General features: G+C 38.1%; 1 protein-coding gene across 7 annotated transcripts in view; it reads left to right on the top strand.

Annotated features, from left to right (window-relative positions):
- Positions 1–17,632, top strand: part of ERG (ETS transcription factor ERG) — a 206,270-nt gene that overhangs the window by 155,427 nt on the left and 33,211 nt on the right. For all 7 annotated transcript variants that reach the window (XM_043538222.1, XM_037903906.2, XM_037903894.2 and 4 more), the window contains one exon: positions 7,853–8,070. In XM_043538222.1, the coding sequence (XP_043394157.1) occupies positions 7,853–8,070 (218 nt within the window). The remainder of the gene's footprint in view (positions 1–7,852; positions 8,071–17,632) is intronic.

The following is a 17,632-nucleotide window of genomic DNA, read 5'->3' on the forward strand; positions in this document are numbered from 1 at the left end:
AAAATGGTTACATTAGTCTGTACAGTGTGCTCGTATCCTAGCATGGGCTGATCTTTGTTTGACTCATTTTTATGACCACAATTCCATGCAATGACTCTTGATTCAGAAAAATGATATTTAACTTATTGTGGGCCAGATATTCAGCCAGGTTAAACGGATGTAACTCCGTTGAAATCAGTGGAGTAATACTAATTTACAGTAGCTGAGCATCTGCCCCAACATTTGAAAACATTTTCATTTTCACTGCATTTTTATCTTGCTCCCACCCACAAAAATGGGGAAGATAGAAAGTGACTGGGTAGAAATATCTTATTGCTACCTGGCTCTTGAACATGAAGCTTCTTTTGGAAAGGTTTGGAAGGCTCCTTTTTAGATCCTTTTAAACATTCAAGCAAGAAGGAGAACTGACTCTTCACATACATCTGTATGTTTTTGAATTCATATACATCATTTATCACTATTGTACCTAAACCATCTATAAATTCTACTAGATAGACAGATGGATGGGGGAATGGAGAGAAGATGCAAACATGGGGTTTCATAAGGTGAAGTGCAGGGACAAAGCCTACTTAACATGTTCATTAGTACATGAAAAATGGAGCTACGGAAACATTTGTCCAAATCTTCAGATGTTGTAAAATGTAAGTAAGAAGATTAGTGTAGTGAAGAGTGGAATAACAGGAAGTATTTAGCAGAGCTGGTCAAGAAATTTTTGACAGAACAGTTTTCCATCGAAAAATGCAGTTTGTCAAAACTGAAACATTTCTCCGGATCATGTCAATGGTGACATTTTCATTGGGAAAATGTCAAATCAAATCATTTAAACTTTTTCATGTTGATAACGACAAAATGTTTGGTTTTCATAGATGAAATATTTCATATTTACTTTATTATTTTGATTCATTTAGTTTAGAATTTTACATTATATTAAAATACTAATTTTAATACTATACTATATTTGTATATGATTGATATTTAATATTTTCTGTTGTCTTATAATATTTTGGTATTGTCAAAATGTTTTATTTTGACATTATTGGAATGAAAAATTTCGATCTCTCAGTCACTTTTTCAGAATTTCCATTTTGTGAAAAAAAAATTTCAACTATTTGTTCTGATTCAGAGCAAAAAAAAATTTTTTTTTGAAATGTCAGAATTTCCTGCAAAACAGAAATTCCATTTTCTGACCAACTGTAGTGTTTAGATAAGCAAGGGAAATGGAAAATGTCTAGAACATGATTTCCAATATTGGGAAATATAAGCTGTTGCATCTGAGAATATCCAAGTAAGTAAGCATTATAATATGGATTCAAGTTAGATGAGGGGAAAAGGAACTAATAGTGATGGTGAGGAATATCATGAAAATAGGGCCACAAAAAGTTTATGTATTTAAGTCAATACGTTTAAAAGCAATCAGTTCCTATATTTAAGGGGCTAAAAAAGGCTGCACTTGGAATATTATTTACATTTTGCTGATATACTTTAAGAAATTATGACCAGGTTATAGAAAAAGTATAGTGGAGGGCAACAAATTCATTTTGTGGTTCTGGAGGTCTGTGTTGCAAGAAAAGGCTCAAAAGATTTAATATGTTTCTTCTGGGACATAAGGAGAATGAGAAATCATCTCCTTACAGATTTCAGGTAGCTAAAGGGGCCAAAAAAGATCTAGGATATCTGTTCTACCTGTAATAAAGGGGGTCCAAATCATGGCCATATTTGGAAAAAATGGGAGGAAAGAGTGAAGCTAAATATTAAGAATTCCTTTTCTTATGTCTGATCCAACTCTTATCGAAGTGAATGGAAAGTCTACAGCTGACTTCAATAGGAGTTGGACTGGGCCCTTAGTATGTTATTGGAATGTTGAACAGTCTACCATATGATGATATGGGAGCAGACTGCATAAATGAGTCTCAGAAAAAGAGGGGTATGTTCTGTACCTGGTATAAAGATAATACCATTATTTCATAACATTACCCAAATTCATTTAACATCCTGCTACAGTATATTTTTCAATAATCTCCTGCATTAGTAGATTACACTGGTTAATGGTATGCTACATTAAGAAGTATATTCTTCTATTGGTTTTAAATTTTACTGGTTTAAAAAAAATCTTTCCCTGTGTCCTCAATTTCTGAGATTGGAGTAAAAGAAGGAATTGATCAGTTTGTATATACCCTTCATAACGTTGAGCATCTCAGTCACGTTTCCTTTATATTCTACTTTCCAGGCCAAGTAATTATGCATTTGATTAAATAAACATCTTTGTCCTAATTATTTTATCCTATTTTAAAGGCATTACTGTATCTATTGTTCTAGTTATTTGTCAGTCTGTTATTCTGTCTTTTTCACTTGTCAGCAAAGTATAAACCAAACCCAAATACAAATACAAAAAGACATTTAGTGCTTTTATCACTAGAACAAAAAGTCCAAGGGAGAAGCAAAAAGCCAAGTATTGTGGAGTTGGCGGGAAAAAAAATCTCTCTGTAAAAAATGTATTTTCTTTTGTGCTGGTGATACTTTCATAGGACTTTATGCCCCCCAAATTGAAAATATTTGTCTAATATGAATTTTATTTTTCATAATTTATCAAAGCATTATATTTCATGCACATATGTGAATAATCTTTCCTGTCTGCCATGGTAGCGTGTGTCTCTTCATGCCATGTCATGTCAACCACTAGTTACTGGAATTGAGAGCTTTAACTTCTGAGGTGTCATGAAATCCAGGAAGATGATCCATCCATTACAGTATCTGTTCCCATAAGGGTACAAAACTTGGCGACTTTAAAGGAAGTCTATTAATGGGTCTGTTTACGAATATATTAATATTTATTTTGCTTTACCCCACTGACCTCCTTGAAGATGCTAAACTGGTTGGGTAACAACATATGGGTGTGAAAAAAATTAGCATGAAAATGAGCAATGAAAATAGTTAATAGAAATATAACTGATAGTCAAAATTACATTTTGTTGATCAGTTACAGTATTTATACATGTAAGGCTAGATCATGCAACTGTTATTCACATTGCTGAGTACACAGGGCTGCTTGTGTGAGTAAATGCTCACCAATATAATCAAGGTTGCACAGTCTAGTCTGCAGTGAATTTTTTACATTTAAACTTTTAAAGTTTTTTACTTTACATTTGTATTTGCAAAATAATGACAAAGTATGTTACATCAAATATGAGAAATTGCAGTTAGAGTATTCCTTTCCTAGCCTTCATGACTGAGGTGAATGGCATATGAAAGTCATTTTTACTCATTGCAATTTAGAGCTGTTTAAATAATAAAAAGTCTGTTCCCAAATAACCTCTTTGACAAGGAAGGAATTAGTGAATAATGTTTTTAATTACTATTATTTAGTCATTTATAGAGCTTTTTAAAAATGGAGAAAACATAAAAATTCAGGATCACCATCTTAGTCAACAGAGAGAAATCAAGGATAAATAGTATGGGCAGAAGTATAGGAGGAACAGATGAAGGCTATTTACTGTCTGTTTTTATATACCATATTGCTTGTTGAATCAGAAGATTTTATGTAATCAAGAGACAATTTCCATATTTCTTAATATAATATTTGTATTTTCTACAGTATGAATATTAGTCTTTAATATGAGGCTGTCTCTCTTATTATTGTGAACCATCCTTAAATTGTTAGGTATTGCTTCGTCTGTGCAGTATCTGAGGATTGGCTAAATGCTGAAGTGCCTTTGGCCATTAATTGCTCAAACCACCACAGGGATTTAGCTTACAACAAACGCCATTAAAAAGTCAGTATTTGCCAATTCTCACCACACAGTGCCCACACATGTACCACAGGTATCTTCTACTTAAAATACAGGGAAAAGCTGTGGTAGTCTCAGATATAATTGTGTGGTAGCTGTTGACACATCATGAAATTTCAATTGCAGCCACTGTACTTTGAAAAGAAGCAGATGGCAGAAAGTATGATTGCATGAATCCTGGCAGACGGGAGGAGTTGTGGAATGGCAGTTAAGCATATTGCATATTTCCAGAGGTGAAATCCAAGCCCCACTGAAGTCAGTGGCAAAACTCCCATCGACCTCTGGGGTGAAATCCTGGCCCCATTGATGTGCTGGAGAAGGATGATGAGTCATGGAGGAAGTAAGGATAGTCTGTTTTAGGTCATGCTTTTACATATGTTGACTCCACAGACTCATGGAAATGCTTTGTCAACCTGTGCAACTTATTCTGGCTCAGAGATGAAATAAGACTGACTCTGTTGTCCACCTGTGTCCCTACATCCTTCCCAATGGAGAGAGGAGGCATGTGGTGTCACCCAGGGCTCAATAGGAAAACATCAAGGGAGCCAGTAGAGACTGAATAGTTGTAACGGAGAGCTCACTCTGCCGCTAAGCCCTCCACATCAGGTACCCCAGCAGCCAGTCTCAGACGATGACAGAAGCACAGATATTCCCACATTGCCTCCATAGTCCTATACAAATGTAATAACTGCTAAATCACAAGATGGGGTATAGACTGCTAAATTAGATGAGGAATTCCTATAGTGAGTTGTGATGTTTTCTTTTGAAATCATATATAATTGAATATTTTCTTGACATATGAAGCTAGACTCAGTCTCCTGGGTTTGTTTGTGGGTTGGGTTATTTGGTTTGTTTGTTTTTTTGTCACAGTCTCTCAATTATCCACTGTAATCCTAACTAATTGGCATAGTCTTTCCGGTGGTCAGTATAACCTGCACACACAGTTGAAATACGTGTACTTTTTTTTCCTTTGTGTGATATAATGTGTTAGATTGTGCATTGGTAGCATATTGAAAAATAATTAAGATGTGAGGCAGATACTATTGTATTGCAGTTATTTATCCCAATATATGCAAATTTAGTAAATCTCATCTTTTACCATCTCCATTTGTTTTCTATAGTTAGTCCAAAATTGTCTTCATTTATGTGATTTAGAGCCAGATTTTGTTTTAATGCTGAATAAATCATGTTTTTTATTCAATTGTGGGTGGGAGATTAAGTAAATAAAATCAACGAGTGACATTTTGATGCCACTTCTGAAGATAGCTTAATCTGTAAGCAACATATAACAACATCTTGGCTTGCCATATTTGCAATTTTGCTTCTGGTTTCTCTTGTATAATTCACACTTTCTTATACATATTTATGGTAATCAGTATTGCCAAAGTTAACATTACATAATGTTATTCTTATTTAGTCCCTGTACTGACTCCTCAGTGGAGCAGAGGAGAAAGAAGCGGGTAGAAAACAGTCTCAGACACTGGATGTCAGTCCATTCAGTGCTGCGGGTACGTGGTCAGGGGTGTGTATATTTTCATGGAAAATTACTCAGAACTTTGTAAAACAAAATATTTTTTCTCCTGAGTAACTTTATTACTTTAAATCTTGTTATATGAAAATAAAAAACTTGGATTTAAGGATCCCTAGCTAATTTAGTAACTGACTCAGCAGCCAGCATCAAGGGATCGCAACCCTTTCCCCCGAGCTCTCCCTCAGGCCCAACCCCTGTGGAGCCAGGCTTTGAGGGCAGAAGGCCCCAGCAGATAACCCACACTCCAGGAACAGCATGTAGGCGGGAGCCCTCCACAGACTTTCCCAGCAGAAATTAGAGTGACCAGGTGTCCAATTTTCGACCGGAACGCTGGGTCAGAAAGGAACCCTGGCAGCTCCAGTCAGCACTGCCAACCGGGCCATTAAAAGTCCGGTTGGCAGTGCTGCGGAGCTAAGGCAGGCTTGTCCCTACATGTCCTGGCTCCACGCTGCGCCACAGAAGCAGCCAGCAGATCCGGCTCCTAGGTTGGGGGGCACGGTGCTCCGCGTGCTGCCACCACGCCGAGCACCAGCTACAGACTCCCATTGGCCAGGAACTGCTAGCTGGGTAGCTCATATGCTGCTGTCAGCTGGGGTTGTGTGTTGCTCAATGTCCAAAGGATCAGCCTAGCAATCACCTCCATTTGGTACCTTGGATCTCTGTCTAGAATCCTGGGCTAACCTGCCATTGATCCCTGGGGCAAAGGACTCACTGGGCAGTATCTGTGCTCTTCAGTTCTGTATCAGCCAGAGCAGAATTTGGCACTAAAGGGTTCAAACCTGCCCTGGGCTGTAAGGGTGCACAAAGTTGGTATTATGTCCCCCAAAGTCTTGTCAGCCAATTATGCCCTCTAACTGAGCTACAGTGACTTTAATTAGTTCATAATAACAACAAGAAGAAATAAAGTAACCACATTAGCTGCAATGGCACAGTAAGAGAGACGGTCTTTGCTTATAAACTACATGCAGCACTGCTTCATTGTTGGGTTCAGTCTCCAACTTACTAGAGCTGCAGCTGCCTTCAAAATGACAAATCTTTTGAACTCTGCCACCCAGAACGTTGCAGGCCATAAAGGTGCAGTAACCACGCTGTCACCACAATGGGGGAAGAGACTGTAGAGAATCTCTTCCCACACATGCAGCAAAGTAGGATCTATATACACTGCTTGAGGAAGCGTTCTGAGAGAGAGAGAGAGAGATGGGTAAGGGGGGTGGTCAACATGCCACATCCTCAAGGTGGTATGGTTTGTGGTTTAGGGGTGGTGTCCAGCCCACCAGCTGGTTAGCACCCATTCTGCAGCCAGCAACAAGTGCTAGGCTGGCTTGCATTTTGTTTCTACTCATAGGAAGAGCAGGATCCCTGAAACAGAGGTTGGAGCCAGCTATATCTCTTCTTTCCATCACTGTATTATCTAGGAAAGAAATTGGTCCTAATTCTATAGGCAAGAATGAAGAGAAACTCCCAAGGAGTCAGCAAAACCAAACCTTATTCATCTTACAGGGGGAGTTAATGCATGGTACTCATTGTTTCTTTCTCCAAAGATGGCTTTTTAGTTTCTTTATTTTAAATGTGTTAAAGGTTTAATTAATTCAGTGTTGGTTAAAGATGCTAGTTAAACAACTCAGGAGACTGAACTTCTCTGTTTCTCTACCAAAAAGCACAGTGGCAGAGCATGTTTCCCCACCACACTCATCCCATCACAGTGCCTGAATCATTATGTAGAAAGCACTTTGAGGGCAACAATGTAGTATATTCTCCAGGCATCTCCAATCCTTGGCCACTCTACTGAGACCAAAAAAATTGTCAGTTGTGGTGATAGCTTTTCTGATGTCAAAAATTCATTATAGCAACTGAATAGAGACCATTTACTCATTTCAGAAAGACCTCCAAACAGAGCAGACAGTAATGACTTTTGGTCACTTAATCTGGGACAGAGGTGATCTGATGACCTATTGTACAGATAAAGGCTCAGTATTCCATTACACATCCCCTAAGCCATCCAGTCCATTCATGGTATATGAGAATGCCAGGATACGAAGACACCAGGATTCCAAGAGTAGAAGTTTCAAGGACCAGATCATAATTTGGTGTAAAGTTGTTGAAGTCAGTGCAGGGTATGTCAGTTTACACCATCTGAGAATCTGGCCTCTAAGTTCAAGCCTTAGAAGTAAAAGATTTAAGTTCAGTGCTACTCCTGCAGTGTTCTATTTAGTCGTTAGCTTTCTGTCATCTTTTCTGAACTCTTAATAAAGCCTTGGACATGGCGCATTTTAGTTCCTGATTGGAAACGTCAAATAGGTAAGTTCTCTGGGCAGGTACTGTCTTTTTGTTATAGATTTGTACAGTGCTTTGCACAATAGGGCCCTGGCCTATAGCTGCTACTGTAAAACAAATAAATAATAATAAGCATGCAAACAATTGATGTATATACCCCACAAGACTTTTGAGACCTATCTCATTCTGTTAAAGGATTTTATAGTATCTGTATGTCTTCTCTGACACAGTGTCATGTTGATTTCTCCGCTTTGGTTTTCAGGAAGCATTATCAGTAGTGAGCGAAGACCAGTCCTTGTTTGAGTGTGCCTACGGAACACCACATCTTACTAAGACAGAGATGACTGCCTCCTCTTCCAGCGAATATGGGCAGACGTCAAAGATGAGTCCACGTGTCCCCCAGCAAGACTGGTTATCGCAACCACCAGCCAGAGTCACCATCAAGATGGAATGTAACCCAAATCAGATTAATGGCTCAAGGTAATGAGGCCAGAGTTTAAAATTACTAGCAATGATGCTTTACTACTGTGTGTATCTTACCTGTCAAGGTACTTATATGGTCCTTACCACTGTAGGATCTGAGCTCCTAGTATCTTCCACCAATATAATGTGGAAATATCAATCCATGTCAAAAATAGAATTTAGGGGAAAAGACATCACAACAATGTGAGGCTTGTGTAGTTTTTGCTGTTTTACTGACTCGAGTTTTATTCATAGTATTGTGATGGTAGATGTAGCAAATCTATCTGATACAATGTATTTACTAAGTGTCTTTTGAGACACTAAAGGGACTTAGTGGGAGAATATACCTTTAAGAACTTTTATTGTCTGATAAATAGAGCTGTACTAAATTGGAGAGTGTTTTGCCCATGTGTTTCACATAATTTTTCATCATGGGATTTTGGGAAAAAGGATTTTATTTACAAAAACAACAAGGAGTCCGGTGGCACCTTAAAGACTAACAGATTTATTTGAGCATAAGCTTTCGTGGGTAAAAACCCCACTTCTTCAGATGCACCTGTGAGGTTTTTACCCGCGAAAGCTTATGCTCAAATAAATCTGTTAGTTTTTAAGGGGCCACCGGTCTCCTTGTTGTTTTTGTGGATACAGACTAACACTGCTACCCCCTGAGACTTTATTTACAAAGCCACTTCTGTGCAAAAAGTTTGTGAACTTTAAAAAAAGGAGTAGGTGTCCCACCAAAAAGCCACCTGTTGTTGTCCTCATCCAATTAAAGTCACTGTAGTTAAATTAAAAGTTATGATTGGCTGATTGGACTTTGAAAGACTATTTTGCAAGCCACATTTGAAAACAGGCTAATTATTTCCAGTGAATAGTTTTGTCCAGCTGTATTGATAAGTGTCTCATCCAGTATATTTTTGTGGTTAAATTATTACAGGTAGTATCTTATTTTAATCAGGCTAGCTAAAAATGTCTTTGTGTTATTTTTAAAAGGTTACATTGGGCCAAAAGGGGCCCTGGAAGAGTTTTCTTGGGTTTGTGATCTGGACCTGATCTTAAAAAGAAAAGGAGTACTTGTGGCACCTTAGAGACTAACCAGTTTATTTGAGCATGAGCTTTCGTGAGCTACAGCTCACTTCATCGGATGCAGCATCCGATGAAGTGAGCTGTAGCTCACGAAAGCTCATGCTCAAATAAACTGGTTAGTCTCTAAGGTGCCACAAGTACTCCTTTTCTTTTTACGAATACAGACTAACACGTCTGGGACCTGATCTTGTTATGAGAAAATGGTGGTAACAAATAGCTAGGTGTTTGAGCTGCTGTCTCTGCCAGAAATGTAACAGGACAATGCAAGAAGCAAGTCCTTATAATGACAAGCAGAGTGAGCTGTTGATCTTTACTCCCGTTCCCATGAGACTGCACGGGGTGACCTGAGGCCTCATGTTTAAAGTGCCTCACTCCAGAAACAGTTTATGCAAAATTGCTAACTGTGTATAAATAGAGGGTACAAATTCCCATCACCTTGTAAAAAAGCACCTGCATTTATTCACACATTAATCTGATCTCCTACACTCAAATTATTCAAAACAAAAAACAAAATCTAAAATGAAAAACAAAACACTCTTTTCCCCCCCACCTCCAAAAGGTCACATGTACTGTGGTTCTGGTCATATTTGCTGCACTGCCAAACATCAGTGCCATAGGTATGATGAAGCAGTCCAGCAGCCATGGATACTCAGAGGGGAATTCTGTACAATAAATTGTGTATCATTAATGTAATAAAATACATTTTCAAAACTGGAGAGAAAAGTTGCCTCAGATCAAATCTGAATTTCCACTAAATTGTCAAAAACTTGTGTAACAGAAATTAACAAACAATTAACTGAAATATAAGTTATACAATGGTAACTATATGTAGTCTTCTTGTAAGTCCAATCATTTAGAGACAAATTTCTAGTTTTGTGTATTAAAAAGGTTTATTCATACATAAGAATGTAAATGTTTTTGTCAATTAAAAAAATAAGCAGTTTTTCCTCCTCCCAAATATTACAGTTAAATATTCCCCGTTAGTTTTAGTAGATTCTTTATGAGCATTGGTGGTTATAGTTTCTCTGGCCAAGCTCAGTGAAATGCTCAAGAGTAAACAAATAGCATTAGTGATTATTTAGATTTGTTGTAATTGTCTGTGGTATTATTAATAACTAGGGCTGCAAAATCTTAGCTTCAAACACTCCCACAGTGAGAAGGAATCTGGATAATATGAGTCCATCTGAATTTTGCAGTTAGTTCCATTTCTATGATGGGCCAAACCAAAATTCTGCATTAGAATTCCCACAGATTTTGGGATGCTTGAAAGAAATGAGAGAAAACCAGCTACATGTTGTTTTCTCATATCACTGCATAACTGCAGAAGAGATTCTCTAACAGATAAGGTAGAAAGCAGCACCTCTGAAAATCATGGCCCCTTTACTTAGATCAGGGATCTGCAACCTTTGGCACGCAGCCCGCCAGGATGAGCCCCCTGGCAGGCCAGGCCGGTTTGTTTACGTGCCTTGTCCCCAGGTTCAGCTGATCGCAACTCCCACTGGCCGTGGTTCACCGCTCCAGGCCAATGGGGGCTGTGGGAAGTAGATTTTCCACACCACTGAGCAATGTAGTTATATCGTGGCTCTTTCGGGAATCCTACATGTAGCGTAGACCAGGGCTTACTCTTTTGCAGATGTCTTTTCTCTCCACATTGATTTGCAGCCCAGAGGTTTGTTTCCTTATTTTAATTATCCAGTTCTTAAAAGTAATCCAAATAAATACAAAAAATAAATGTGCATAGTAAATGGAGTGCATGGTTCTGTTTCTCATTTACATGGAAGCCCTTTACACTGCTCTAGTTACAGTTACACCCACTTAAAGGCCACTTTACCAGATCAGTGTAAATCTGTAGTGTATGTGAGAATAAGATTGTATATGTATATAATGTGCTTATTTATTTATGGATTATGTTTCTTAAGTGGTTCATCTGGGATCTTCAGAATATCCTCTAATAATTATATCTCCAAAAGGGAGACTGGGTCTGTATAGCATGAGAGGTAGAGCATGCAAAAGAGAGTGCAAGATGCTACAAAGGAGCACAAACAATGTGGTTAGTTTCATATTGTTCTGTGTGTAGCAGGACAATCATTGAAAAGTTCTTTCTCATGATATTATACATCTTCCTGACCATATAATCTATCGTTTGGATGAGGATATAAAATGTTAAGCGTGTACAGACACTCTAACAACACAAGAACAAAGTATGCTTTCTAAAAAGAAATATACTCCACTTTAACTCTTCTTTCCCTGATAATGCTTCAGCAACTTTGCTGTACTTACACTGCATTCAACCTCAATACAAAATGGTCCCTGTTATAAGGGCACTTGTGGATTATATTGGAAAAATTTGGCTTCCAAAACTATTACTGTTAAATACCAAAGAAACTACATTAAAGTAACACTAAGGAGTTATTTGCAGTGTGTTGCACAGGGAATTAGATATGCAGTTTCCTTTAACAATAACAGTATTTGTAAGACTAAATCCCAGTCCACAACACTAGAAAATTTAGCCCTAAGGGCTTACCTTAAACCAAATGAAGCAAGGAAATTTGAACCAGAGTAAATTTCATCCTCTATGTAGTTTTGTGGCCTGTATAAATTAATTTTCATGGAAATCTGCATATTTTTATTTTAAATCATTTTATTATTTATAATTATAATACATAATTTATAATAAACATAAAAATAGGTTGATGGCCCTGTGTACAAGGACCTGTATACCATGAAAGCTTATGCTCAAATAAATTGTAAGGAGAGTGATCACTTTACATAAGCTATTACCAGCAGGAGAGTGAGGTGGGGGGAGAGAAAACCTTTTGTAGTGATAAACACCCATTTTTTCATGATTTGTGTGTATAAAAACAAACATCTTCTGTATTTTCCACAGTATGCATCCGATGAAGTGAGCTGTAGCTCACGAAAGCTTATGCTCAAATAAATTGGTTAGTCTCTAAGGTGCCACAAGTACTCTTTTCTTTTTGCGAATACAGACTAACACGGCTGTTACTCTGAATCCTTTTCTTTTTGCGAATACAGACTAACATGGCTGTTACTCTGAAACCTGTCACTTAAATCCCCTGATTCTTCAGTGGCCTCTTTATATTCTTACTTAAGGGATTTAAGGTACCTGATAAATGGCCTATCTTTTTTAAATGGGGCCTAGGTGTTGTATAGTATCTTCTGTGACCCTTAGGGCTGGGATGAATTCCACCTATTATGAAATGTAATGATTTCCTAAAAAGCATTATGAAAGTTAGCTGTAGTGAAATCCCAGCAGAAGTTTTCCAGAGTTAGCTTTGCTGATTTAGTTGCTTTAAACAAATGCCAGAAATAATTATTTGGCATTAAGGTCTATATCGTTTGCAAAGTATTATTTTTCAGATATCACCAGTTGTGTTCTAGTGTTGCTTGAAAAACACTTGAAACTGAAAATGTCATTTTTATACATCTTTTTGCTTGGCTCTTTTGGGAATCCTTACATATACATTTGCCTCAAACATCTTGGCAAGTCTGAACACATACTGTACAATGGAAGACTTCTCTTAATCTACAGTCCCCAGTATTTTGCCTCACATTCTTATCATCCTTAGAACCTTGTTTTAAGATCTTCTGAATAATAGCTGTTTGTTTGATACTTTACATACAAAAAGGATAGAAAGAGAATAACTGGGATTAAGTTGACTGGGTGGTAGATCTAATTTTATTATTTAGATACTTTTTATCCATCTTAAATATTAACAACAAAAAATCCACCTGGCAGAAATAATTTTAATACCATTCATTTTTCAGTGGGATGTTTTTTCCATAGCTGAAGTACAGCCACTCAGCTGGTGTCTGACGCCGTCCTTTCCATCATTGGGTAGTTTATTGCTGGCAGTCAGTACTAGTATTCTGGTTAAAACCTTGGCACAGACTAAACTATGAACTTGATCCAAAGCCCACTGAAATCAATGGGAGTGTTTCCACTGACTTCAACAGGCTGATCAGGTCCTATTTCACTTCACAACAAAACTGAGAGAATTATCTAATGGGATGACTTATCTAATATTATTTATTTGAGCAGGCTCCATAAGGCAGCTGCAATCCTGGGAAAGGGATTTGGTCTTGGATATCCCTACTCAGATACCTTTTTATTCCCACTGACTGGGTGGTTGATGTTGGTGGCTGTGGGCCAGACAGAGAAAACTGAAACTTCAGTATCTTCTTCACAGAGAGCTTTGTGTTTGTCCGCTTTATGAAGCAGCTCATTGCTCTGAAAAGCACCAGTTTAGCATTGTTTCTGATTTGGCTGTGGTTTTGGCACAAACAAACTGCCAAGGAGGGGAAAAAATGGTCTAGCCAGCTCATCTTTAGAGTAGGGTTTTTGGTGTGGTTTTGGCTGGTTGATGCAGCTCAGAAGCTAATTATGTCACCACACTGTCTTCTTAGCAGGGTTGATGTGGTTCTGGTCTGGCAGGTGCGAACTGTGAAGAAATCACTTGACTCTCCAATCCAATAGGACTGGTTTACTTTAAACTGAAACAGATGTATCTCAGATTGACAATTGTTACTGAAATAAAAATTTAGAAGAGTAGCTAAATATGCCTGCATTTTTCACTTTTGAAAATTTAGACTGAGATTTTTCAAAAATGGGCACCTACATTTAGATTTATGACCTTAATCGCAGTCTCCTGAAAATTTTGAACTAAAGCTCTGTAAACCCCTTCATGATCATTCCTTTTGGGTCGTATGCACCCATGGTCAGAGGTGCAGCATAAGGCCTATGCAGCATTTAAATCTCACTGATGCCGTATTTTGAAATCTTAAGTGATGTATAGGCCTTGTGGTAGCCCTCAGCACCAGGGTCAGTTTCGCCAGTAGAGAACTGTAGGGCCTTAAAGTGTGTAAAACCCTGCTGGCTCATACCAATACACGTGGCACCTTACTCTGATACCAATACAGTGTGTTGTTGAACATTTACAGTTTAATCCATAAAATATAAATAGTATCTACTGTGTTTAATGAGAAATAGATAATAGTACTTTAAAGACAAAAGAAAGAATTTTATGTTTGCAGTGTTGGTCAAAGGATATGAGACAGACAGGGTGGGTGAGGTAATAACTTTTATTGGGCCAACATCTGTTGGTGGAAGTTACAAGCTTTCAAGCTACACAGGCCTCTCCTTCAGGTGAGGGGAAGGAAGCAGAGTGTCTGAGGTAAATATAAATTGAGAGAGATTGTTAAGCAGAAGGGGTAACACATGCTGGAGGCAATCAGTTGAAATGAGGTGGGCAATTTGGAGTTAGATTGTTATGTATAAAGGATTTGAAGTGGTCAGTTAAGGGTGGGAGGCAGTGTGGTGTGTTACAAGTTGTTGTAATGAACCATAAAACCAGTGTCTGTGTTAAGTCCATGGCTTTTGGTGTCTAATCAAGTTATGAATTTAAGTTTACTAAGATAAAGAAAATGGGTTAATCTTTTTTAACTTAACATGTTTGTGCACATCAATTTCACAGCACAAATATGCTAATCACTAAAATCAGCAGACATTCCACAGACACTGGGGATTGTGGTTTCCATACAAGATGTCATTTCTATGTATGCATGGCATTCTGTACATTGCTAGCTTTCTATATGATCCCTGCCCACAATAGAAGGAATATGTGTTTTGGGAAGGGCCCCAACTTCCAACACACTAGTATTTTATGAAACCGCAAACACAACAGGCTTATAAGCTCTTGAAATGAAATACAATTTGAGAAATGTAATCCATTACCATTATAATAGAGTTTCTATAAAAATAATAAAAGAAAAACAAGAGAAAATGGGTCCTGAAAGGTATAGGCCAACTGGGAAGTTATTGTGGCTTTGGCTTGACTAACACTGTATCAGACTTCAGAATTCTCCCTGGCAGTAATCTAATTGTAAATTATGTATATACACAACATCATTTCTTAGCTTTGGCTGTTAGTGCCCCCCTCTCCTTTCCCTTTCTTCACTCCAACCTCACACATAAGAAATATTGAAGTGTTTGCACTAATGGAGAAATGACAACGTGCAGTCAAACTTAAACCAGCTGTTTCCCTGCACTGTGAACACAAAGAGCAGGGCTGGTAATATTTATAGCTTGCCTGGCCTCTAGTGAGCTAGATGCTGACTGCCTTAATTTGCTGTGATGGCCTTAAGGCTTGAAGCAGCTGTGGATTGTGAGATAGCCAGAAAAAGGCAGGGGTGGGGGAGGGGAGATTGTGTCAATTAGCAAAAAGTTATTGTTTGATTGAAAATGTATGGCTGCTGCATATACATCTTGGTAAATTAGCATCTTTTGTTTTGCCTGCAGAATGTCAATGAGGTTGTATGTGTTGATATGTGGAGTTTGCTTTATCCTTCTGCTATATGAAATAACAGAAGGTTTTGATTTGACCCAGTTATAGCAACACCCTGAGTTCCATGTTCTTATTTGGGATACGCTCCAAAAATGGGTAGACTTATCCTGGTTAGCAAAAAACAAACACACGGCGAATCAAAGTGTACAAGCATAGTTGTATGAAATGCTCACCTGCAAAGGGCATTGGCCAGAGAGTGTGCAGAGCCAAGAGTTGTCATTTTAGAGGAATAATACTAAGTTAATGGTAAATAGTGGATGAGTCCATTGATGGTATTCTTTTCTGTGGGCACTGAAAAGTGCCAGCAGTGGAACTACCATGAAGGATGTTTCCTGGGAAATAGTTTAGTAAGGTATGGAGGAGGGAAAATTTTTTTAAAGCACTTTTATACAAGGCGCAAACCTGTTCTTGTTAAATTCAGTGGCATAAACCCCATCAACTTCAGTGGGAACAGGATGGGCTCAGAGTGCTTGGTAGGACATATTATAACGTACATGCATTTTTTGGTATTTTCATGTCTTTGTTATATTACAATCATGTGTAAAGAATGGCATGAAGCTTTTGTAAGAAAGAGGCTATGCAAAAATAGGAGTGTGTTCTTTCAATGAGCCAAATGCAGCTCACACCCAGCAAACTTCAGTGGGAATTTGCTCAAGTAAGAATTGAATAAGAACCACAGTATTTGCCTACCTATGCGCATATAACACCAATTAGCCATAACTTCAGTTATGCTTGACATGGGAAAGAACATAGATGGCATTAATTGTACTGTGTCAACTAGTTTGATCTTCTGATATCATTACTGAAGTCTGGCTTCATAGTCTCAGTTCACATGCAAAGGAATTGCAGTTCATGCCAATGGAGCCAGCCTCTGGGGTCTGCAAAGTTTCTAGCTGTTTCTTCACCCTTTCTGCAAGATTTTGGCAGTATGGGAATAGCTTTGGTTCCCTGATTGCTCCTGGTGTCCCAAGCAGTGTTGGTACCCAGCAGTGTTTTTCAAATTCATCTGCTAAGGCGATTCGCAGCTGACGTGGACGTTTCCACAGTAATGCATGTGTGTGAGATTTAGACACATAACTGGCCATATAGTTTACATAACTGTTGCAATGAAAAATATTGATTAAAAATGTCGTGAAAAATTTTGGGAAAAGTGTCAAAAAATCAACACTGGTAGGGAACAATTGCTTTGTAAAAAGGCCATTTTTCAAAGACAATGCTTTTGTCTGAAAAAATGTTGAGCACCTCTATGCAGTAGAATTTACGTTTGTGCAGAGAGAGGGGAATAAACTGAGTATAGCTTGGAACAAACTAAATATAGTTTGATCTTCAAATGATGTAATTTTGGTCAAATATAATTGACTTTTATTGGCCCTGCCTTTCTGAGGGATACTTCTTTGCATGGATGGCCCCTGCCTTCTGTGGGAAAGGAGGCCTGTGGAAGGCTCTTTCAGGTGTTGGGACAGCCTAAAGAGGGAGTGTGGACTATGTGAGCCTGCAGCAGGAATTAGGTGGGCCTGGTTTTTAAGGGGGAAGGGTGAGCTGGGAGCAGAGCGAGTAATGCAGCCTGGGGATCTGTAAACATTGGGATGGAACCATGGTTCATGCCATAGAATGTAGGGGAGAGAAACCCCCTGCTTCCCAGCACATGGGATGTTCTGACAGGAAGCTCTGCAAGGAGATTCTCAGAATTCTACTCTCGTGAGGCCCCCCCCCCCCATGCAAATAGCCATGGGAGGGAATAATCCAGGCTGTTATTAAATTAATCAAACCAAGCACTATACAGATATTTCCATAATACAGTTGGTTTTATTTTTTCCCTCTGGTAAATGAAAGATAGGTTGTTGTTTTTTCAAATCATCAGAATGCTACAAGGAGATGGGTTTATAATCAAAATTACATACATTATATTTCATTTGTCATCTCTTGCATTTACACACAATATAGGTATTTTATGTCACAAATAAATATTTCCTTGAATAATGAAGAATAAAAATTGTACTTCATATATTTATTTATGGACTCAATCCTGCTTCCATCAGAATCTATGAATGGCAAACCTCCCACTGGCTTCAATGAGAGCAGGAATGGGCTCTAAATCTCCCCTATAAAATCATCTTGATTTTAAATGT

Source organism: Chelonia mydas, chromosome 1 (assembly GCF_015237465.2).
Source record: "Chelonia mydas isolate rCheMyd1 chromosome 1, rCheMyd1.pri.v2, whole genome shotgun sequence".
NCBI classification, from domain to species: Eukaryota; Metazoa; Chordata; order Testudines; family Cheloniidae; genus Chelonia; species Chelonia mydas.